We start from the raw sequence: 23,946 nt of genomic DNA, 5'->3' as shown, positions 1-23,946 counted from the left end.
AGTGGGGTTGTGGGGGCAGAGGACAGGAGAAAGATGCCTGCAGTGGGTGGGAGGTTAGAAGACTAGATAATCTTAAAGCTGGAGCCTGTGTTTCGTCTTTTTTATATTTTCAGTGCTTAGTCCAGCAGCACTGGCCAGCACAGAAAAACCTTTCATGAATATTTGTTGAATGAATGCATAGAAATGAGTGAGGTTTACAGATTTTTTAAAAGGCTCCTCTTAAAAATTCAGTTAGGCTTGGAAACAAATCCAGGCAGTCCTGTTTTTATGAGAAGTTTGTTTTCAAGACTTTAATTTGCGAATTAGTTTGGAACTTCAAACACATTACACATGGCAGTTGGGACCACAACCACCTTTTAGACCCAAGATATATCTGAAGCTAGTACCAAAGAGTGAAGCTGTGTTGTTGTTTAATGGGGAAAAGAAAAACACGTCCTCAGTGGTCTAGTCAGAAAGGCCAGCAGCAAATCAGCCTCCAGATGGAAGAGGAGCACCTCTCCTCCCCCCATTCCTCTTGCTGCGGTTAGACCTACAGCTGCAAAACCATTTTTGATGGGCTGGGGGCGGGGGGGACATGAGAAGCAGCAGGAAGTGCGGGCATGTTTTAAGGACAGGCATAGGTCAAAGGTAAGGAGAGGGAAAGAGAAATGAGCAATGCAAATGGAATCGACAAGGACAGAAAGGCCTGGGGCCACCAACTACCGAGCCAGTGTGCTTGTGGCCAGCTGACCAGGAAGACACGTGCAGAAAGTCAAGACCACCTCCATAAAGACCTGCTGTCATCAGGGCATAAGCAGTTCAACAATACTGTTTGTGGAGTTCCTAACAGATGGAAAGCCCAAGTGTTAGTTTTGTTGCCATTCTTTCTTATTTTTCACCCATAAATCGCCAGTAATAATTTCACCCTTCACCAGATGAGAGATCCAGAAAAGTCAACCATTTAGAACCAATCTTTAAACCTCAAAGGGAGCAAAAATGGCCAGTTTGTAAACCAAGTGTCCCCAAACGTACTTCTCCTTTACTTTGTAGAAGAGAAGGCCCCTTACTCCTCCTCCACCTAGACTACTGACTTTTACTTTGAACACAGTTCTAACAAACTGGATTTATGGATATCTTTGGCTACAGCAGAATAGAGAGTGGGGTCACCAGAGGTGGGTGTTTTAACAGCAATCAGAAGAGATAAAAGACATAAATACGACGACAGGGAACATCACTTAATAATTGCACCTGCTTTTGGATGGGAGTCTCGCTGTCCATGGAGGTATCACTGTTTCACAGCATGATTTTAAAAACTATGTCCATAATGAAAATCCTCAGCAAGTGGAGAGTGTTGTAAATGTGTGGAAATATCTACTTTAAAGAATGGAAAGAGAGTTCTATAAAGTTTTTGGGTTTTTGTTACAAAACTTAGCATGCTGGAAATCTGTCATGCAATATTCCCCAGTAAGATTGGCTAATCCAGGTATTTTTATACTTTTTACAAACCTGAACATTTTTATGTATATTTCTTCTGCTATTTTTGCTGAATCTTATATAATTATGCCAATCATTTCTTTCTTTGCCATGTTTTTATCTTCAGTTCTTCAGAAAACAGTAGGACAAACTAAATAATTTCCTATTTTATTTTTATTCCAAGGTTGTAAAATTTACACACTCTTCCACATTCGTTTCAAAATGTGGCACAGAAAAAAAACCTTTCATTCTCAGGATGCAGCAAAGTATACTGTTTATAAGAAGAAGTTTAGCCCTGGCTGGTGTGGCTCAGTGGATTGAGTGTGGGCCTGCGAATCAAAGGTCTCAGGTTCAATTCCCAGTCAGGGCACGTGCCTGGGCTGCCAGCCGGGTCCCCTGTTGGGGGCACATGAGAGGCAACCACATATTGATGTTTCTCTCCTTCTCTTCCTCCCTCCCTCCCCCTCTCTCTAAAAATAAATAAATAAAATCTTTAAAAGAAATAAGTTTAACTGTTAATGGACTAAAGCATGAATCTTTACAAGAAAACCAAAATCTTGACTCAAGAAGACTTTACTAGGGCTTTGGAAAAATTAGAAAAGTTGTGGGGAAAATACTATACTACAAGTGACAGAATCTCTCAATAATCTAACTAGAAACATATTAAGCAGCACCTTTTATTCTAAAGAATTGAATAGCCATTCACACCTGCCCCTGAAAATAACATGGCTCCCTGTAGGTCTTGACATTCAGGAATTTTAATGTGCCTCATTAGAAACAAAAACAAAAACAAAAAACACTGCCAATCTCGCTCTGTAGGTGATGAAATGGATAATTATCTGATGTAAATGCAAAGGAATTTAGAATTCATTTTGCTGGGCACCTGTTTTGGCATTTAACCTACTACTTCCAAAGCAAAAGGTGCAGAGGCACTTCGTGTGTTCAAGTGACTCACACGAAAAATGTGAACTTAGATGAGCTGTTTGGTTTATCCAGTAACAGGAAACTTAAAGGAGATATTTTGAGCTTCAGCATCATGCTGGAAACTGAAGGTTCAAAGATTCAAAATGGTTCCTGCCCGCCAATGAATTACCATCTATTATGGGATAACAGGCATGTTCACCACTAACCTTAGTCCAGGCTAACAATAGGAGGATGGAGAAGGCTTAGTAGAGTAGAGAGAAAAGCGGAACTGAGGAAGGGTTATGGAGGAAGGCAGCGTTTGACCAGGGCCTTGAAGGACAGGCAGGAAGTCAGAAGCAGATGAGATAGAGCTTCTCACTCCTACCACACTCCCCTGTCATGCCCCATAGCTCACCCCACCTCACTCGCCATCCTTTCTTTCCCCAGCGGCACTACCCACTCCACCAAAACTTCCTTGGAATCCTAAGTCTCTGCGGAACAGTTCAGAAACCTGATCTTGTTTCATGCCTCCATTTAAGAGGAGGAAACTGAGGCACGGGGGGGTGTTCCCTGGGTAGGGAGTCAAGGGAGCCAAGAAATGGAGGTAGCTTGTCCATCATGAGTTTTAGGAACAGTGAGTGGTCCTATTTAGCCAGAGGAGGGGGAGGGCAGAATGGAAAGAAATATTTATGGCAGATTGTGGAGAACGTTAAATACCATATCGAGGAAAACGGGCTCCACCTTCAAAGGTGGGGGGAGGTGGAGGCAGCAGGGACAGGATCTGAAAGGCTAGAGAGACTGAGTTGGGACTAAATGAGGGGCAACTGCAATTGTCCAGGTGGGAGGCAATACCTATTAAACTTTAGGAAATGACAGAGTGGGCGGAGAGGAATGAGAGAGACACAAAGAAAGTAAATTGATAGAACCATAGAACCACAAGCATGACGGAGTGGGAAAAAGAACCAGGAATTGAGAGAGAGACTGAGAGAGACAGACAGACAGAGACAGACAGAGACAGGGGGCTCTTCTCCTAGCATTTCAGGCTCTGCTGTTGACCAGCTGTGAAGCCCTGTGCAAGGCCTTCACCTCTGCCTCTCCCCACTGTGGGCCTCAGTTTCCTCATTGGAAATGAAGGCATGAAACAAGGAGTTTCTGAACTGTTCCATAGATACCTAAAATTCCAAGGAAGTTCCGGTCGAGTGGGGGGGGGGGGTAGGGAGACAAGGGATCCCCAGAGAGTCGGGTGAGGGTGACCAATGGGACAAGCCTGGGGAGTGTAGTGAGGATGACCCTCTCTGGATCCCAATCCACCTATCTGACAGAACATCTCCTTTATGGAACAGAATTCCTTGTAGCATTAAATTTCGACAAACAAACCTCCCCCAACAAACAAAAAACCCAACTAGTTTGATAACCACTGGATGATAGAGATAACCTCTCAAACCCCTTTGAGCTAACCACACATACAGAAATTGGTTACCCAAGAGATCTGCTAACATCGTGGACGTGGGTCGCGTTTTTAGGACCCCGCTGAGTTCCTCTGTTTATCTGATTTACTGTTGCACAAATGCTGGAGCAACAAGAACAACAATTGTCATGCTGACTCAGTGCCAAAACTCTCAAACATGGGAAAGATTTACTGAAAGGCTACTTGGTGTTCGTCCTCTTGCGTGGTACCTTCTTCTAAGACGCAGTAAGTTTTCCAAACCTCCTAAGCGTCAGTACGAAAAGGTGCCTTTCCCACGAGTGCAAAAACACAGGCTTCACGACTGACCGCTGTCAGGCTTCGGGTAAGTAGAGTTACTGCTCTGGGTTCTGCCTCCTTGTCTGTAGAAGGACAGCGTTGCAGCAAACAAACCTTGGGGCCCCTGCGGGCTCTAACATTCCAGGATTTCATGATCCTAAACCTTGGAGCCTGTTATCTCAGCAATTCCCAGATCAATAGCATGTGCTCTCAGTCTCTTTCTGTCACAATCAGATGGTCAGTATATTAAGGGCTTTGGGCTGTTGACTTTAAGGATTGGGCAATGTGTGCTTTAGCCAAAATCTGAGTCCTGCAAATGGATCATTCTGAGCAGAGGGCTCAAGTGTAAATTAACAGCAGATCTTGAGACACACAGTGCTTTGCAGCTCGGTATTTGGAAGAGAGAAACCCTGAGCCTAGGTATAAACCCTGGCAAAGGTCTACAAACCAGCATAAAAATGGAGATGAGGGAAACCCATCAGAAGAGCCACCAAGTTCAGACCAGAAAGTCTCCTACAGGTCTGAAACTTACATACTCGCTGCCTCCCTTTGCCTGCTGATTTATCCTCTTTCCTCCCACTCCAATAATTAAGCAAAACCTTTTCTTTTACAACAACAATTCCTTTGAGAGAGAGAGAGAGAGAGAGAGAGAGAGAGAGAGAGAGAGAGAGAATTAAACCAAAGAGGCAAAGTGAACACTCACTGGGAGAGCGCGGCCAGGCTGCGTCTTCCCTGAGAACTGGATCCCCTGAGCATGTCTGCAGCTGGAAGGGGCGGAGGTGCTGTAGATACTGAGACCCTCTGGGGTGGTCAGGGTGGGGGCTGGGCGCCCTGAGGTGCCATGTTATCTGTGGCTGAAATGCAGTGTGCAGGATGCTCCCGTGTGTTCCCTTTGTGTTAACACTTTTTGGTCTGTCCCTGTGACGAAAGTCTGGGCTTGTCCTCTGCCAAATCTACTCCTCCCCACCCTTTTTTTTTCCTCCTCAGCATAGGATCATCAGAGAGCTGATTGTTATTTTTTACTGTAATCTCTCTAATAGAGGCCCATCATGTTTAAGATGGTAAAGGACACTGAATGCTTGGAGATTTTCAGAATGTTATTACTGGGTAGTAGGGGCCAGGATCCCCAGTAGCTTTCATGATGAAGACTTTATATGATTAATTACAAATAATTATTCCAAGGTAAAGAACTGGTCAAAGGAAAAGACACTGATGTGTGTGGAAAACAGTTGATCATAGTATCACTTGTATACACAATCCAGTTCTGAAGAGATCAGTGGATATCAGCCCACTGAAAAGTTCACTGGGTGCAGTTCTCAAGCCCTCATTCTGAGCTCTGTTCTCAATTAGCATTGGTGGAGCTGGCTTCCAAAGCAAACAGTTCCCACTGAGAAATCAAATCTAAGAAACTCCTCTTATCTCTCTCTCTTTTTTTTTTTTTTTTTCATGGAAAGATGCATGCATGATATAAAAATGCAAAGCCAAGGCAAAGAGAAGAAGAAAGACTGCCCAATCAGTGGTCAACTGGCTTATACAGGACTTTCGGTGCTCATGTGCCTCTATGAAACGAAAGCAACAGCCTGCCTAGGATATATTGCAACAGCGGGCCCAGTCTGAACCATGGCACCCTGCTGGTAACCTCATCAGCCAAGCTGGGCAAGGGAGCCTGGTCAGTAACAGCTTGGAAAGCAGCCAAGTTTTAGCCCTTGAAGATGGAGTGGTGTTGACTATCTGGACATGACCCTCATCTCGACCTGAGTCATGAATACATTTCTTTATCTCTGACAAGTAACCAACTCATCGGTACTGGAGCACCGAGTTACTTATGGGACTGACTCTCTGTCCAATGAGAAGAACTACTCAGTTCTTTACAATGGAAGGTTAAGGTCATTCTTATGGGAAGTAGCAGGAGAAGCAATCAGCTTCACACATCAGAGGCCCCTTTACAGTATGAATATCATCTTTGAAATCTACAGCTCAAGTCACAAAACAAACAAGGACACAAACACAGAGCGTCGAAACAATGCGCTTCATGTCACGGAGCAAACTTTCAGCAGCCGCTCTTGCGCTCAAGTCAAAGAGGTTTAATTTAATTAGGTTAAATGCTCTCTCCACTTCCACAGACTAGAAAATTTTGGTTGTTTTCCTGCTTAAATGCTGTGTTGTCATCATAGTCATAATTTATGGAGTAAATACAGTTGAATGAACTTCGAAGTTAACTATTTCCATATATCATGATGCACATACACATTTACATATCTTTTTGATTATATATACTGTTATTCAACAGATATTGACTATGTAAAATACATGAGACACTCATAAAAAGAGCTGTGTCTGCCTTCACACAAGAGGCCTTAATAAAACTTTCACTGGCTTGGCATGATTTTACTGCTCCGGAGCTGAGCTGGAAACACGTATCGAGGCATTGTGCTATTCTCCTTTCTACTGAATTTTGCCCATTTAATTTTCTTCCCCTTGAAAAAAGTTCAGCGGCTTGCTGTGGCAGGCGGAATAATGTTCCCCTCAAAGACATTGATGTCCTAATCCCCAGAGTTTGTGGATATGTTACCTCACATGGCCAAAGGGACTTTAGATGTCATTAAGTGAAAGGCTTTGAGATAGGAAGATTATCCTGAATACTTCAGATGTGCTCAATCTAATCACATGGGTCTTTAAAGTCAGAGAACCCTCTCCGGCTGTGGTCCAAGGGAGATAGGACTTTTAAAAGAATGGTCGGGAGATACAAGCATCGCTGGCACTGAAGACGGAGAAAGGGGGCCAAGAGTCCAGGAGCAGTATGGAGAAGCTGGAAAGGCAAGGAAATGCATTCTCCCCCATAGCCTCCAGAAAGGAATGCAGCTCTGCACACATCTTGATTATAGCCCAGTGCTGGGTTTCTAATCTTTAGAACAGTAGATAGCAAGTTTGTGCTGTTTCAGGTCACCAAGGTTGTGGTTATTTTTTCCAGCAGCGATAGAAAGCTAATACATTTGCTTATGGGACTCATTTGACCTTGGGAATATATTTCACCTCCTGATTTCCCCCTCCTCCCTGCCCCACCCCCTCTCAATTCTGAGCTGGCACATGTAGTTCTGGCATATTCAAAATAAGCTCCTAAGATTGTGTAAAAAGTATGTTGATGGCCAGCTGTATGAAGCTATCCACCAAGCTATTTCCCTAGTTGTGAGGATAGCGAGAGGGAAGTCACACACACCCTTCGTTGGTTCCTTGTCATTAACAGACTGCGTTTGGGATGTAGCTGTCTGTGTTTAGTTTGAGATAGTAAAACTCATGGATGACAAAACTCGGGCTACCTGTAGGGCACTGACATGACAATAGTAAAGAGAGAAGTGAGTTTCAGACCTGGCCAGACACCAGTGGGGAACAGTAAGAGCACCAAAGCCAAGGGGGATTAGATGCATTTGAGAGGCAGGGCGAGAAGTAAGTCAGGAGAAGAGAGCAGGCTGGGGTAGGCAACAGCTTCCAAGGAGGCCCCTGAGGCCCAGCTGGCCAGGGCTAGAGAGGCAAAGTGAGAGAAATTAGGAAGAACATATCAAAAGGTAATTTGTGAACAGTGCTCCGTTCCTGCAGAGACCGACAGGCATGTGTGCTTTCATTGTGTAGCACAGACAGGTACTCAGAGTCCGCTTCCAGAACTGTCTCTGAGAACTGAATTAGTCACCTTTTTTTTGGCACCATGAACAACTGGGCCAATCATCCTTCAGGAAAGATAGTAGGTGTCACACACGGGACATTTCAGGACTCTGACTAAAGGAGAAACACAAGTCTGGGCCACTCTCAACTTCCTCATTGCACCCTTCATTTCTGGATACTTTGTCTAATTTCTCACCAATGAGAGTTTGAACTGGGAAGGTTTGAGGGAGGTCAGTGAAAGAGAAAGGAATAGCTCCCACCACAGGGTGGTCCTTCATTAATAAACTAAGATTGAAAAAATAACTTTACTTCATGGAGGTAGGAGACAGGGCCACATGATCTGTTCCAGACTTTATGGTCTGCAGTGGTTAGAGAACAGCTTCTACCTTGCAGCAGATCCCTAGGGAAAAGAAAGGTATGTGGGAAGGGCCTTCATACTCTTAAGACACGCACACATACATGCGCACACACACACACGCGCGCGCGCGCTTGCCTCCTGCAGAAACTCAACTTAAACCCAAGGACAATCAGCCCAACATTTCAAGTAACTAAAGGGGGATTTTTTTAAAAGGCTCTTAAAGAAAAATTTTCTTATAAAGGAATTCATAGACTCTATACTCTTAGAACGAGGCCAAAGATCTTGTGTAAATGGCTGACCATTGAGGGGTGAAGAGAAATGGAGGTGAAGGCGTTAACTACATAAGGGCAGGCAGAACCTCTTTCTTCCTTTCCCTTGGCTCCTGGATAGTCTTCCTTCCATAGCTAATGACTTCTCACGTCCCCTTCTCCCGACCACTCCTTACCTCATGGCATGAGACATACTCCCTTAAACTATATTGCTTTGTATTGTCCTGTGATATTGCTTTTCTAACGGATGCTCCTAAGACATCTTCTCATGAAATATTGCTTCCTTTACCTGTCTCCTTTTGCAGAAAGGATGGCCGCCTCTCTTTCCTCTTTCCTTCCTCTCCTTCTCCATTTTTTCTGCTAATGTCTTCGTGGTTCCTACTGTGTGTTTTTTTAGGAGTATGTAGTGCGCTGGGTGGGGTGCAGAGGAATGAATGTGTGGACTGCTCTGGAAAGTCATGATTTACCCCTCATCTTAATCTTCCCGTGCAATCCCCTGTCCTTCATTAGAGTCCTTAAGGCATTTGCTGACAAATTCCCCAACCCATTCTTTGCCTGGTCTTTGTCTAGGCCTGTAACATGTTTTGGGTTGCTACGCTCTCCTATCTTCCCTACTATGGTGGCCATACAGTTTCCTCCCAGCATGTCCCCCCCACAGCCCTCCTCACTTAACACTATTTGAATATTTACTGCAAGCAAGTCACTTAGTCAAGGGCTGTGGAGGATCCAAAGATAAGAAGGCCAGACCCAAAAGGAGATGACATATGTATACAAAAATTTTAATAGGAGATAGAACGTGAGCTCTAGTCTGAGAGCAGTAGAGCTGCAGTACTATACTTCACAGGGGACATCCTATGATCAAGGTGCCAGCGTTTAATCGCTCTTATGCTCAATTTATTCTGTTATTGAACTTGACTTCCCATTGCTGAACTAGAACTCCACTTATCTCTCTGAGGCCACAGGTATGAAGTCATCCTTCAGTCTTGTCTTTTCCAGGCTAGATGCCAATGCCTATTTTCCATTCTTTTAATATCAGCCTGAACTATAACAACTCTTTGAATGAGAAACCAAAGTTGGACATAATAAAGACTAGACCAAGGTTGCATGTGCCTGGACGACGTCCCAGAGCTGCCTGCCACGATCCTGTTCACACATCCTAACATTGTTTTCGCGTTGACACCAGCATCGCTTCCAGAGAGCATTCATTCATTTTTATGCTAAATTCAGTTTCTTTCCTTCTCCAAGTTTTCTGTTTAATCTACTTCCAGCATTTATCTGTAAAGCAATTTTTGTTATTATTTGCCTTTTATATAGACAACTTAATACTGTTTTCAGAGGTCCATTTGTCAACTCTTCCAGGATACTCTCTGTTGCATGTGTCTTGTCTAACTAAGATCTTGGTAACGTCAATAGGAAATTCAGGAACACAAAACCTTATTTCTAATGAGCTATTTGAGGCAACAGAGTTCTAGGTTCTAGACTGCATCAATACCGTGTTGCTATATTTTCGTCCCCCCTTTCTAGGCTGTGAGCTCCTAGAGGCAGGGGAAGATGTCTTATTCATCTCTGGGACCCTTCTCTCACCCCTGCTAGCACAGTACCTGGTACAGAGTAGGCCTTCTGTAATACGCGCTGCCTAAAAGAACTAATGCACATGACTTCATGCAAATAATGGCCTTGACCGAGTTAATCTATTATTATTTTTCTATAATGGAGTTGAAATGGGAGGTTAAGTGATGTGAATGGTGGCCTGGTTTCTTTAGTTGTGCCCAGGGCTGGAGGTGAGGTATATCTGGGCACGCGTGTCTGAGTGGTGGGGGTGGGCCTAGAGAGATGACTGGCAGGGGGTTGGGGGCGTGTCTGCTGTTGCGTGCATTGGCATTGTACCCTTATCCCAGCCTGTGCCTTGAGGAAACAAACATGGGCCGCAGAGAAGCTGAGACCATACTCGCAAGGTTTCTTTCTGAGTCTAGGCCTTCCCTGGATGCTCAGGTGACCAAGAATGACTGAGCAGAGGAGAGGGCCACTATACCTATGTCTACGCAGAGCGCAGAATGGTTTCAGAATTTCGGAGGACTGAAAGGAATGCATGGCCGTGCTGGAATCTTGACAGGTCACATCACGAGGGCACGAGACAGCATCTCTGACTCAGAGGCCCGGGGTCAGGCGGGCCCCGGGGCAGTGGCAGTGAGGGTATTGTGAAAATGACTTCATGACAGAGAGGGGCCAGGGCCGCTGTGGGGCTGGGGCCTCACAACAGGAGGCCACGGGAGGCTGTACATGGTGGTTGAGGGCACCGTTGTAGGAGAGAGACTTCCAGAAGAAATCAGAGGGGGCTTTTTCAAAAACACTTTTGATTGGCGTTGTGGTGGCGGTCCTGCAGGAGCAGACAGCATTAAGAATTACATCATTTGTGTGAATTATATGTGATTCTAGTGATAGCCATAGGCAGATTCTAATGGAAGACATGTGGGTGACAGCGATCAGATTCCTGTACCTTTCAAAATTACATTTTATATTGAAATCTTTTAAACAAACTAAAAGGGATAAGGAAACGAGAGAAAACATCTGTGTGCTCACCATCCAGCTTAAGAAAATAGAACTTTTAAAGTAACAGTGCCCTGTGTGCTCTTGTAGGATAGCCTTCTAGCATAGCTACTCTCCTGAGTCTGCTTTCTCTGGACACTTCTTCCGCTCCTGCCCGCCTTCCATGTCTGGCCCCACCCCAGTGGGATCACCGTGAACGCCACCATAGTTTATGTTTGGTTCTAGGATGAAGCAAGACGGAAGCGCGGGACTGAGACATCCTCTCACCATTTTTCCCAGTGAAATGCAAGTCCCCTGGCCATGATACGACCGTTCAGTTAAAAGGAGAGCATTTTCTCCTTTCCAAGGCCAAATCTTGAGCCCCAGCATTCATTAGCTAATTCTTCCCCTTATGCATATCCTGATGTCTCGTTATAACCCCGCTTGCAATTGAACACACACCTTCAATCAGGGCGATACACCCTAACATTTACCTAAAGGGAACATTTGTTCACGGAAAGGTTAATTGGCATCTGCCACCATGTGCCTGGTATTTCCTGAAGCTTTCTGCCTTTACTCAACAGAGCTAGTCCTTCTCCTTTTGCCAAGATCCTTTGCGTCCCTGAATTATAGTGATTCTATTAAGAACAAAAATCCGGCCCCACCTCTATGAAGTCTTCCTAGGTTTGATGGTATTTCTTTGTAATTATCATCTTAGGAGGACAGATGAGAAGGTTTGAGCCCACTCTTGTTTGCATGCGTTTGATAAGTAGTTATGTTGTCATGTATGAAACAGCTCCTCCAGCTAACGTGCAGAGAGACGCCCCATTTCTGTTTAAACTCCTTTGCAACAATTATTTAGGTCTATTGTCTAAGTTCTTTTTGAACTCTGGGGTTTTTAACTGGCTGGACTATTTTCTTTTTCCCTGGGGAGAAAGGTTTCTATCTTAAAAGTATTAAACCTCCAAGTCCCCTCCCTTCTCCAGCTTGAAACACGTTTTTAATACAACAGAAGTCAATTCTGAGTTCCAGTCAACATGGCAGAGTAGGTGGGCACTGCACTTCTCCTCCCAGGACAAATTGACAGTGACAGCTATAGAAAAATCAACTTGGATAACCATCTGAAGACTAGCTGAAAAGAAGTCTTCAAACGAAGGATAGAAAGGAAAAGCCACATCGAGACTGGTAGGGAGGGGCAGAGAGGCCAAACAGCTGGCCCTGCACCCACTTGTGGGGGCTGAGGTATCTGGAAGGTTATCTCAGCTCTAGAGGTGCCCCCTAAAGAAGGAGACATTGGCCCCCCAGAGTTGAAAAGAACCACCTACATAAAGTCTCTCTGTGGAAATCAGCAGGGATTCTGTCCATCCAGGTGAGACAGAGGGCTCCTGGAACCTCAGACATCCTCTTAGAATCACACAAACTGTCACTTCCAGGCACTCACCTTAGGCTCCGGAGGCGGAGGGACAGTGGCTCCAGGGCCGCCAGAGAAGTAGGAGAAACTGAGTCATGTGGCTTTGGAGTGAGAGGTGGAGGGGAAGCTGCCATGGTCTCTGTGTGGAGCCTTCCTCCTGCACGGTCAAACTTGACTGCACCGGCCTTGCGGAATTCCACCAGTTTCCCCCTGAGTACTGCCTGAGACCCCGCCTTGCCCAAGGTGCACACGGCCCAAGGTTCTTTCGGCAACATCAAGCCTGGGCCCGCATTGCAGTCTTTCTTTAAAAACACGCCAGGAATTCCGACGTACTCTGGGGGTGGTTAGACACATACAGGGAGAAACTCAGTTGTGTGGCTCCAGGGTGAGGGCTGGAGGGATACCTGCCATTGTCCTTGCGTTGAGCTCTCCCCCGACACAACCAAATCTGCCCTAGCTTGATGAGCTCCACCAGCGCCACCCCGACAACTCCTGGAGACACCACCCTACCACAAATGGTTACTGGCAGGTGTCAGCTGGCAGCCATGGACCCTGGGACAGTTTTTTTAAAAAGATTTTATTTATTTATTTTTAGAGAGAGGGGAAGGATGAGAGAAAGAGAGAAATGTTGATCGGTTCCCTCTTGTATGTGTCCCAACTGGGAACTGACCCTACAACCCAGGCATGTGCCCTGACCAGGAATCGAACCGGCAACCTTTCTCTTTGTGGTATGATGCCCAACCAACTGAGCCACACTTGTCAGGGCTCCTGAGACTTTTGATGAGTGGCCTCAGGCCCAACAACGGTGCCAAATCTGAATCTGTATGAACCTGGTGAACATCACTCACCCCACACTGGTGCTCCCTGAGACCCTGCCTCACCTGACCTGCATTCTGCCAGAGGCTCTTTTAGCAGCTGAGCCGTATGGGGAGCTGGCAGGTGTCAGATCAGCTTTTGCTGACCGACCCCAGGTACAATACCAGCAGCAGCTGGCCTCAGTTCACGGCATGACCCCTCCTACATGCATCCGGGCCCAGCACAGGCAGCTACCAACTGCACATCGTTTTGTAGCTCCTAACAGGTAGCTATAGGCCAGTCACCTGCAGCATCTGATATTACCTGCACTGGAGTCCCTCGCAAGAGGCCCTAGAACCAACACACGCTCCTGTGGCTGGCTTCAGACTCCAACAGAGTACCTCCCAATTGGCTCCACATGTGCTATAAGAAAAGGGAGGTTGTGGCAGGCACCTAACCCCACTGGGGCACGTCACACTCCCACACAGCAGCTCCTATTCTACAGACATGGCCAATCCTCACAGCCAGGCAGCCTGAACTCAATCCCACCCACTGCCATGCCAACAGCAATCAGGGTTCACCTACCACAGGAAGGCACACAACGGACTCTCTTTAACCAGACTTATCAAGAAAAAAGAGAGAAGACCCAAATAAATAAAATCAGAAATGAAAGAGAAGGAGCAACTGACAGCACAGAAATACAAAAGATTATAAGAAAATAATTCCAACAATTATATGCCAACGAACTGGACAATCTAGAAGAAATGGATAAATTCCTAGAAAGGAATTCTTCCAAGACCGAATCAAAAAGGAATGGAAAACCTGAACAGACAAATTACTACCAAAAAAATGGAATCGGTAATCAAAACACTCCCAACTGGGATGGCTTTACAGGTGAATTTTACCAAACGTTCAAAGAAGAATTAACACCTGTTCTTCTCAAACTATTCCAAAAAGTTGCTCCTCCCAAGCTCCTTTTATGAGGTCACTATTATCCTGATTCCAAAAACATTACAAAAAAGAAAGTTACAGGCCAATACCCCTGATGAACACTTGCTAAAATCCTCAACAAAACATTAGCAAACCAAATATAGCAATACATTAAAAAGATCATATGCCATGACCAAGTGACTTTTGTTCCTGGGATGCAAAGTTGGTTCAGTATCTACAAATTAACATAATACACAATATAAACAAAATTAGAGATAAAAATCATTTGATCATATCAAGAGATGCAGAAAAGGCATCTGACAAAATCAAGCTCCCATTTATGATAAAAACTCTCAGCAAAGTGGGAACACAGCAAGCATATTTCAACATAGTAAAGGTCATATAGGACAAATACACAGCTAACATCATACTCAAGGGGAAAAGCTAAAAGCGTTTCCCTTAAGATCAAGAGCAAAAAGGGTTGTGCACTTTCAGCACTTTTACTCATCATTCTATTAGAAGCCCTAGCCACAGCAATCAGACAAAGAAAAAAAAAAAAAAAAGCATCCAAACTGGAAAAGAGTAAAACTGCCATTATTTGCAGAGGGCATGATACCCTAAAGATTTCATCAAAAAGCTATTAGAAACTGATAAATAAATTCAGCAAAGTAGCAGGATATGAAATTAATATTCAGAAATTGGCTGTATTTTTATATACCAATAATTTATCAAAAATATAAATTTGTTTTTAAAAATCCCATTTATAATTGCATCAAGAATAAATGTAACACCCTGGTCAGTGCGGCACAGTTTGTTGGAGCATCATCCCGTAACCAAAAGGTTGGGGTTTGATTCCCAATCAGGGCATATACATAGGTTGTGGGTTGGTCTGGGCACGTATGATCCCTGGTCCAGACGTGTATGGGAGGCAACCGATTGATTCTTCTCTCTTGCATTGACGTTCCTCTCTCTCAGGAAGCAATGAGAAAATGCCTTTGAGTGAGGATTAAAAAAAATGAACCAAGGGGTAAAAGACCTGTACTCAGAAAATTGTAAGACACTGAAGAAAGAAACTGAAGAAGATACAAATAAATGGAAGCACATACAATAACATGCTCATGGATAGGAAGAATTAACAATATTATAATGTCTATACTACCCAAAGCAATCTTCAGATTCAATGCAATCCTTATCAAAATACCAATGGCACTTTTCACAGAACTAGGACAAATAATCCCAAAATTTACATGGAACCACAGAAGACTCCAAATGGCCATGGCAATCTTGAGAAAGAAGAACAAAGCTGGAAGAAGCACGCTCTCTGATATCAAACTATACTACAAGGCTATAATAATCAAAAAAGCATCACACTGGCATAAAAACAGAGTCATAGATCAGTGAAACAGAATAGAGAACCCAGAAATAAATCCACACCTTCATAATCAATTAATATCTGACAAAGGAGGCAAGGACATACAATGGGCTAAAGACAGTCTCTTCAATAAATGGTGTTGGGAAAATCAAACAGATCATGAAAAAAATAAAACTAGACCACCTCCTTACACCATATACAAGAATAAACTTAAAATGGATTAAAGACTTAAATGTTAGACCTGAAACCATAAACCTCCTACAAGAAAACATAGACAGGAAAACCTCAGACATTTCTCTTAGTAATATTTTTTCTGATACATCTTCTCAGGCAAGGAAAGCAACAGAAAAAACAAACAAACGGGACTACATGAAACTACAAAGTTTTTCACAGCAAAGGAAATCATCAACAAAACAAAAAGACAACCTACTGAATGGGAGGAGATATTTTTCAATGATGCATCTGATAAGGAGTTAATATGCAAAATGTATAAAGAACTCATACAACTCAACACCCAAAAAACAAACAATCTAATATAAAAATGAGCAAAGGAGCTGAACAGACACTGCTTCAAATGGGATATGCAGATAGCCAACAGACTTAAAAAGATCCTGAATGTCACTAATTATCAGAGACATGGAAATTAAAACCACCATGAAATACCACCTCACACTTGTCAGAATGGCCATCATCAATAAATCAATAAACAGCAAGTGTTGACTAGGATGTGAAGTAAAGCGAACCCGTCTGCACTGTTGGTGGGATTGCAAATTGGTGGAGCCACTATAGGAAGCAGCGTGGAGATTCCTCAAAAAATTAAAGAGAACTAACTACTTATGACTCAGCAATTCCTTGTCCAGGTGTACATTTGAAGATCTGTTGTTTATAGATAGAATTAAACTGTGAAGGAAATTAAGAAACTATCATGGGGACCCTAAGAATATATTTTAGTGCAAGAGAAAAGTCAGGTCTTCAAATGAAGCATGTTAACTCATAAGCCACAGAATCCTCACTGTGTACCACTCTTGTTCAAAGTATCTAAATATTTCCACAACCGTAAGTTTATTTTCTGGTGTTCATGTTATGAATCTGGATATTAAATTTACACATGACTTTTATAGCTGGAATCAAATCCAGATTTTTTCCATTATACCATATAATGTCTAAATAAATATTTATTTCTTTGCTGGGGAGGTCAGACCTGGATTAAAGCATATATTTATTCTTATTGCTACAGAAGTAGTCCATTATATGTTTTGGATACTTTAGGTGTAATGTTTATTACTTATATAAATGACACTTTGTTAGGTGCTATCCTATTTTATAATTAACAGATCACACCAATCAGTCCATGATTATGATATCTACCTATAGGTACAAAGAAATCGATGGTTTCACAGTCTTATGTATTCCTTGTTCATGTTTACATCTTTTCTCATCAAAGTAAATTATAATCATCCTGCTGGCAGGGATATTTCCTAACACCGCTTTTGCAGCTGATACAGCCTAGAATAGTGTTCAGCATAAAGCAGATATTCAATAAATACTTGTCATTTGTTGTCTAGGTGGAAAAGGGACAAGAATGGATAGAGATGCTCAAGAAGGCCAGTTGGCTGGTGCTCCCAACGAAGTGGCCTTTTTGGAGTACTTGTCATACCCCACAAAAAGATTTAGAGTTCTAGTGCACCAACTGGATCTTGGGAGTTCTTAAAAGTTGACAGATCTCAGGGAGACTGACTAGCTCACAGACTCACAAGAGACTGACGTATACATCAGCATGCCAATTAATGCCAGTAAATGCCTGTTAATTAAGATAGATGCTTTTTCAGTGCCTGAAGAGCTCTCATTTCCCAACCAGGGCTCTACCATTCCCCGAGCCAGAATGTCAGTCAGGAAGACTCACAGTCACGGGACACTGTAACAGGAGTGTGGAGTCAGAACAAAGGAAGGTGAATATCTCACCTAAGCCAAGGGGTAGGGAGGAAACACCTCCTTCAGTAGAAAGCATACTTATCATGTTACAAGACTGTACAAATCTGGAGGTGCAAGGTCTATCTAACCTGGATATTCTTGGATGCCCAATGCCAACCGTAGCCTTGAACTTGGCATTACTGCAGACGTCTTCTATTGGCCCATTCTTTCTTTAGACTTACTAGTGACATATGATTTGGACTGAATGTTTGAGCCCCCTCAAAATTCATATGTTGAAATCCTAACCCCTATGTGATGATATTAGGAGGTGGGTCCTTTAAGGAGGCAATTAGGTCATGAGGGTGGAGTCCTCAAAAATGGGATTAGTGTCCCTATAAGATATGAGAAATCTTGCTTTTTCTCTCTCTACCATGTGAGGATACAAGAAGACAGCCGACAGCAAACAAGGAAGTGGGCCCTCACCAGACACTGGGTCTGCCAGCACCTTGATCCTCAATTTCCCAGCCTCCAGAGTTATAAGAAATTAGTGTTTCTGCTCTAAGTGAACCAAAGTATGGTATTCTGTTATAGCAGCCCAAACTGAATAAGACAATAAATGGCAGTTGGACTCCACTTGCTTACACCTGGGAGTCTTACTGTGATAGGACACTTGCGTGCTGAATTTATTAGAAGTGTTTTTTGGTAGAATTTTGGGGTGCTTTTATGGTGGCAGCTTATGAAGAAATTAGAAATAGACTAGGAGAAAGCTTTAGGACGCTGTTTTACTTTGAAATCATTGAGCGATGAAATCAAGCTATTATTAGGAAAAGCAAATGGAGCTCTTCTTTGTGCATTAATTTATAGAGTAGAACCAGCAAGTTTTCTAGTGAAAACATTTAATAAAAAAAATCAGTTTCATTTTTCTTATTTAAAAGCTAAAAGCCATCTGGAAAGCTTTTAAATTTTAAGACCTCATGAAGACAACAAAGAAAGTAAAATAGATGATACTTATACAAAAAGTAGCAGACAGTCACTTCTAATTTAAAAGCCAGTGATCTGAAATATGCATTCAGCTTTCTAAAACATGTTGCTAGGCAGAGAGGGCTGGTGTAATCTGAGATTCTCCTAAGTATTTTAGAATTCAGAGTCTTCCTAGGATAACTTCAAATTATCTTTCCTTATGACTAGTTCCTAGTGGGTCTAAGAATTAAAAATTAAAAGATTTAATTCTGAGGCTATTTTATAGTGTTTCCAGGTTCTAGGTGTCCTAGTTCACTAAATTTATTTTAATTACAAATTTTATGGTAATCAATTAACTAAAGGGTATACTTGCATTAAGAAACTCAATGCCTAGTGTAGAATGTATGTATCAGAGTCAACATTAACTGAATTAGTTTGAATTTGAATTTAGAGATTTGACTAGTAGTTACTTAGAAATACTCTTCCTTTTTCTTCCAAAGAGTACTTCTTAAGGTGTACAAACTCTTTATAAAAACAAGAAATGTTCCACTTCACAGAAAAGAAATCAAACCCCCATAAGTTGGTTAAATAATCTCGGGTTCTATTACATTTCTTTATTCCTTTTTTTTTCTTGGTTCATTACTACATCCCAATACTAGAAAACAATCCAGCATTTAGAGTTTAAACTTGAGACCCAACTTGTATGTTAAACACTCTCTATTTCAGAAAGAAATATTGGTCTGAGGTTGGCCATCCCCCTGGGATTAACTGAAGAAGTTTACTCCTCCAGACCACAAACTTGGTCTTTGATTAGAGAAATTTTCGATTATACAGTTTGTTCACTGTTGGGCTCCTGAGGGTTTGGTATAAACCCTGTAATTTGATGATTATCTGGTCTTACAATACAGATGTTAATTGCAGATAACATCAGGGACTTTAATATCAGAGCAAATAGACCAACTAAAGGGAACTGACTCACCATAGTAATATCATTTGCCTTCAAAATGCAACTAAATAAGCATAATGGTCAAAATTACATGATGTAGAAGTCCAATTATCCTTAATAATCAGAGAAATACATGAGATGAGTTTCTTCACATCTTTAGAGTAAAAGATATGAAGTCAAAAATCCAGTGGCTCAGCAGAGGAAGGATGGAATCCCAAGGAAGTGATAGGTAGTGTCAGTATATGGGGAACGTAACAAAGGTCACTGCCATTTCTGCCTCCCATTAATAGCTTAGCAAATAGAGCAAAGTTCTATCGCATTACACAGATAGGATCTAAAGTCTTGTTCATTAATTCATTGATTGATTGATTCATTCATTCAACATTGCATACTGGTCTTTGGGGAAATAAAAGTGAGTAAGGTGTAGATTTTGATCTAGAGATGCTTTCAATTCTGTGGGGAAAATAGACATGTGACCAAATAAATATATAAAATAGGTGATAATAATTAGCATAGATAAAATGTGCTGTGGGAAATCTGAGGTGAGAAATCAGTTGCTTCAATGGGAGTCCTCTGGGCAGGTATTTTCCAGAAGATGACTACTGAACTGGGCCTTCAAGATGAGTAATAAAACCATCATGTAAAATATTTTTAATGTTATTCTCAATTTATGACTACAGGAAAAGAAAAGAAAAAATGGCTTTGCTTCTTCTGATCTGCAATTGACATCCTAAGTCCTCTCTAGGAGTGACAGGTAACACTGTATAGTACTTTTTCTGTGTCTGATTTTTGAAAGCCTGAGGACCAGTTAGATAGCACAAGATCGAGTAAGAGGCATGAAAATTCCTTTGAAAAACAGTGTATTGGCCTGAATGAATGCCATATAGAGTTAAGTAGAAGTGAATCCGATTTAAATGGCTCACTCAGATGCCTGTGCATGATAAACACGTGCTATGTGCACCACTCTTAATGTTTTCCATGGCATTTTTCCATATCTCATTTAATTGTCTCAATCACCCTGAGAAATGTTTGTTCTGTTTTACAGATGAAGAGGCCTGGATCTGCTAAACCTTTATGCAAAGTTAGAGTAAATGACCAGGTTTCCAGATTTCACCCCGCCACTGACTATGAACTCATGGACATGTTACTTTGCAAGCCTGGGTCCAATGATTTGGATTGCCAAACTGTTTTCAGAGAAGTGGGAGAGGGAGCCTTAATTTCCAGCCACCTGAGCCAATAGGAAACCAGAATTTGTGCCCTAACAGTAATTCTGCACTTCAGGCAGAGGTCTGGTAAACTAACCGCTTTCTGACCGGCATGTTTCAGTTCAGTCCTACCATAGCTCTGTCAAATGCCTTAATGAGATAGAATTTATGTCCACGTGCCTATAGTGTGAGGCACTCAGAAATGAAAGGATTAGGAATTTCCATCCTGCCTCAGCCTCGAATTTTACAAAAAAACTTCATCCTGTTCAGTCGATAAACTATGGAGCTTCTGTAGCAATGATACTCCCTGGGTAGCCTGGATAAACGCTGAGGATGCTGGCTCAGAAGACATGCATGTGGAATGTTTGGCTCTCATGGTTACACAGGAAGAATTAAAGGCTCTTTTAAAAAAGGGGAGTAGCAGGAAGGAAGAACATCAGCTAGCAACACTATCAATACCACAATTTTTGTCCAAGGCTCCTTAATGGTTGTTTCTCATCTTCATCAAGGAAAGAGAAACAGTAAGGGAATATTAGATCCTCCCAAGTGGGTCCCCACTCAAATAAATCAAGAATTACACAACAGTATTGATTAGAGAAACAGGATTGTTCAAGGAAGGAGTGGGCAGAGGTATACATCTACTGTAGTTGCAATGGTGCCTTGGGAAGGAGGAAGTGTAATTATACCTGCTGAGGTTGCTTGTCTTTGAACCAGCATGATAACCCATCCTGCGCGTCTGCTCGTCCACTTCCTGTCTAGTGATTTCCCATATTGGTCTCTTGAGTTGCCCAGAAAGACCTGCCAACAGTGCAAGGTTTTCTGTGGGAACCAAAAATGGGTTGGCTGCTGTTATTCTAAGTAAGCACCGGAGAGCAACCAGCGCCAGAAATAAAGGGCTCTTTCATTACCTTAGCTGCTGGTGCAGGCTCTGGGAGTTATCAAGCTTTCATGTGGAGAGCCCCTAAGCATGCAAAGTTCCCACCGGACAGTAAGACCCAGGAGAGCCTTAGGAAAATAAAAAGCACATAGTGAGCCATTTTCTGAATCCTATCGGTTGGATTCCTAACTGGTACAGAGAAATGGGAGCCAGAGAAATTGGGACATGGGATAGTTCATGTCACCCACAATGGAAAATATGAACATCGAAAGAATTTCCTATTCTAAACAATGTGCAGTTTAAAATACACTCTCTGAAGACTCTTCTAAATGTACAGGCTATGGCTGCTATTTATAGTGGCCGATGTGTACTTTACCAAGATTTTTATTCCAACAAAGGAACTGTGTGTGATGTAGGGAATTGTTAAAATGGAAAATAAACCCTCCCATTTTAACTCGGTCAATTGGTACTAATTTCAATTACTACATCAGGGCTCACTAACTGGAAGGGGAGGCCACGACAACTTATGAAATATTTTAAAAGAAATTCAGTTTTGAAAATATGTTCAGTCTACCTGGTGACTTTCACCAGGCTAAAAAAACATTAAAAACTTGTTTAAAAATTGCATAAATAAAAATGATTTATAATGAGCAAATTAGGCTTTTAAATATTAGTGAATGTTTCCAAAATTAAAAAAAAAAAACTTTTAAAAAGCTGTACTCTCATGCTTAAAAACTAAGCCATGGAATGTAGCTTACATATTTAACAAGTTAATCAAATTCTTTACTTACAAATAGTTCAAAATTACACTTTTCTAAATCCCCAGGATAAATGATAAAAATTCAAAATGGAGGAATCTGAATGACTGATGATTTACAATAAACTATAAACTGGTTTTTTGACTGCTGATGAATGTTGCTATTAGACAGCAAACTCATGAAAAGAATTGATTTGGTTAACGAAGTAGGCACATTATTTATCTCGAACCTCATTCACAGATGAGGGAGAATATATTTATACAGCCAATAAATCTTTCCAACATGCTCATGTTTTATGTCCAGTGGTACTTTCTTGTAACACTGTTAAGGACCTTTGGAATAATAAAGATCAAGAACTTCCCTAGAACACGTCAAGGAAATTGAGATGGATTTCCCTTGACTAAGATTTTGGAATAGTCTGTAATCATTCCTGTCTGCCATTCCCACTTGGCCAAGTGATGGCTACAAATGCAGACCTCTTTATATCTGGCTGGTAGTGAGAAAACCAATGGGCAGGATAAATATAGTCAACATACATATCTGATAGCCTTCATTCCATTTTTATTTGGTTTCGATGAGATTTCTTTGCTCGCAGAGACTTCATAATACTTCTCCAGGTTTGCCAGCTTCAGACATCGGAAGGACTCCTTTGGTCCTGTGCATTTAGAAATGCAAGCTTCTTGTTCTTTCTAAAGCAGTAACCAAAAGCCTTTCAACTATATATATATGAGGTCTGTCTGGAAAAAGTCTAGCCATTGTTAATATAATAAGAACAGTTTGCATGACATCGATGTAACCTGGCAGCCAAGGAGAGTGGACTGGAATGTGTATTCATGAACAATGACGACTTCACTGTACTAGTCAGTGGGGGTGGTAGACACTTTTGAGGGAGCATGTATACTGTGTGGCCTTCGCATTCAAAATGACTGAGCAAGTAGAGCAACGAATCTACATCAAATTTTGCATTAAGCTTGAACATTTCCTCATGGAAACTACCTAGATCAGTGGCTCTCAACCTGTGGGTCGCGACCCCTTTGGGAGTCGAACGATCCTTTCACAGGGGTCGCCTAAGACCATCGGAAAATACATATATAATTACATATTGTTTTTGTGATTAATCACTATGCTTTAATTATGTTTGATTTGTTAACAATGAAAATACATCCTGCATATCAGATATTTACATTACGACTCATAACAGTAGCAAAATTATAGTTATGAAGTAACAACAAAAATAATTTTATGTTTGGGGGTCACCACAACGTGAGGAACTGTATTAAAGGGTCATGGCATTAGGAAGGTTGAGGACCACTGATTTAGATGATTCAGAAGGCCGCAGCTATGGACAGCTGGTGATTGGCAGCTTCATCATGACAATGCACCTGCTCATGCATCACGTCTTGTGCAGAGTTTTTTGGCAAAACATCAAATCATCCAGTCCCACTACAACCCAGATTTGACACCCTGTGACTTCTGGCTTTTCCCCCAAACTAAAATCACCTTTGAAAGGGAAGAGATTTCAGACCATTGATGAGATTCAGGAAAATTCAACAGGGCAGCTGACGGCAACTGGGAAGACTGTGTGAGGTACCAAGGTGCCTACTTTGAAGGGGCCTGAGGCACATCATTGATCAACGTACAATGTTCCTCTTATCTTGTATCTTCTTCAATAAATGTCTCTATTTTTCATATTACATGGCTGGATACCTTCTGGGCAGACCTTGTATACATACTTGTATCATATGTACAAAACAGGGTGTCACCAAAAAATACATCCACATTTTAATAGCTGGTAACTTGCTGAATTTTTCTTTTTATGTTTTAGATTTAACTGTTGAGAAATAATGGTTGAAACCAGATTAAGTTATGAAC

At 42.0% G+C, this 23,946-nt stretch overlaps 1 protein-coding gene across 7 annotated transcripts in view; it reads right to left on the bottom strand.

Annotated features, from left to right (window-relative positions):
- Positions 1–23,946, bottom strand: part of CALD1 (caldesmon 1) — a 193,439-nt gene that overhangs the window by 70,693 nt on the left and 98,800 nt on the right. The window contains exon 1 of one of the 7 annotated variants that reach the window (XM_090287537.1): positions 4,803–4,990. The exons of the other annotated variants lie outside the window; for them this stretch is intronic. Within the exon in view, the coding sequence (XP_090143663.1) occupies positions 4,803–4,855 (53 nt within the window). The 5' untranslated portion in view covers positions 4,856–4,990. Of the gene's footprint in view, positions 1–4,802; positions 4,991–23,946 lie in introns of those variants that run through there. 7 annotated transcript variants of the gene reach the window in all.

Source organism: Furipterus horrens, unplaced genomic scaffold (genome assembly GCF_987537825.1).
Source record: "Furipterus horrens unplaced genomic scaffold, mFurHor1.1.pri manual_scaffold_9, whole genome shotgun sequence".
Classification (NCBI taxonomy): Eukaryota; Metazoa; Chordata; class Mammalia; order Chiroptera; family Furipteridae; genus Furipterus; species Furipterus horrens.
The sequence above is the reverse complement of the archived record's forward strand: the minus strand, read 5'-3'. Positions and strand labels throughout refer to the sequence as shown.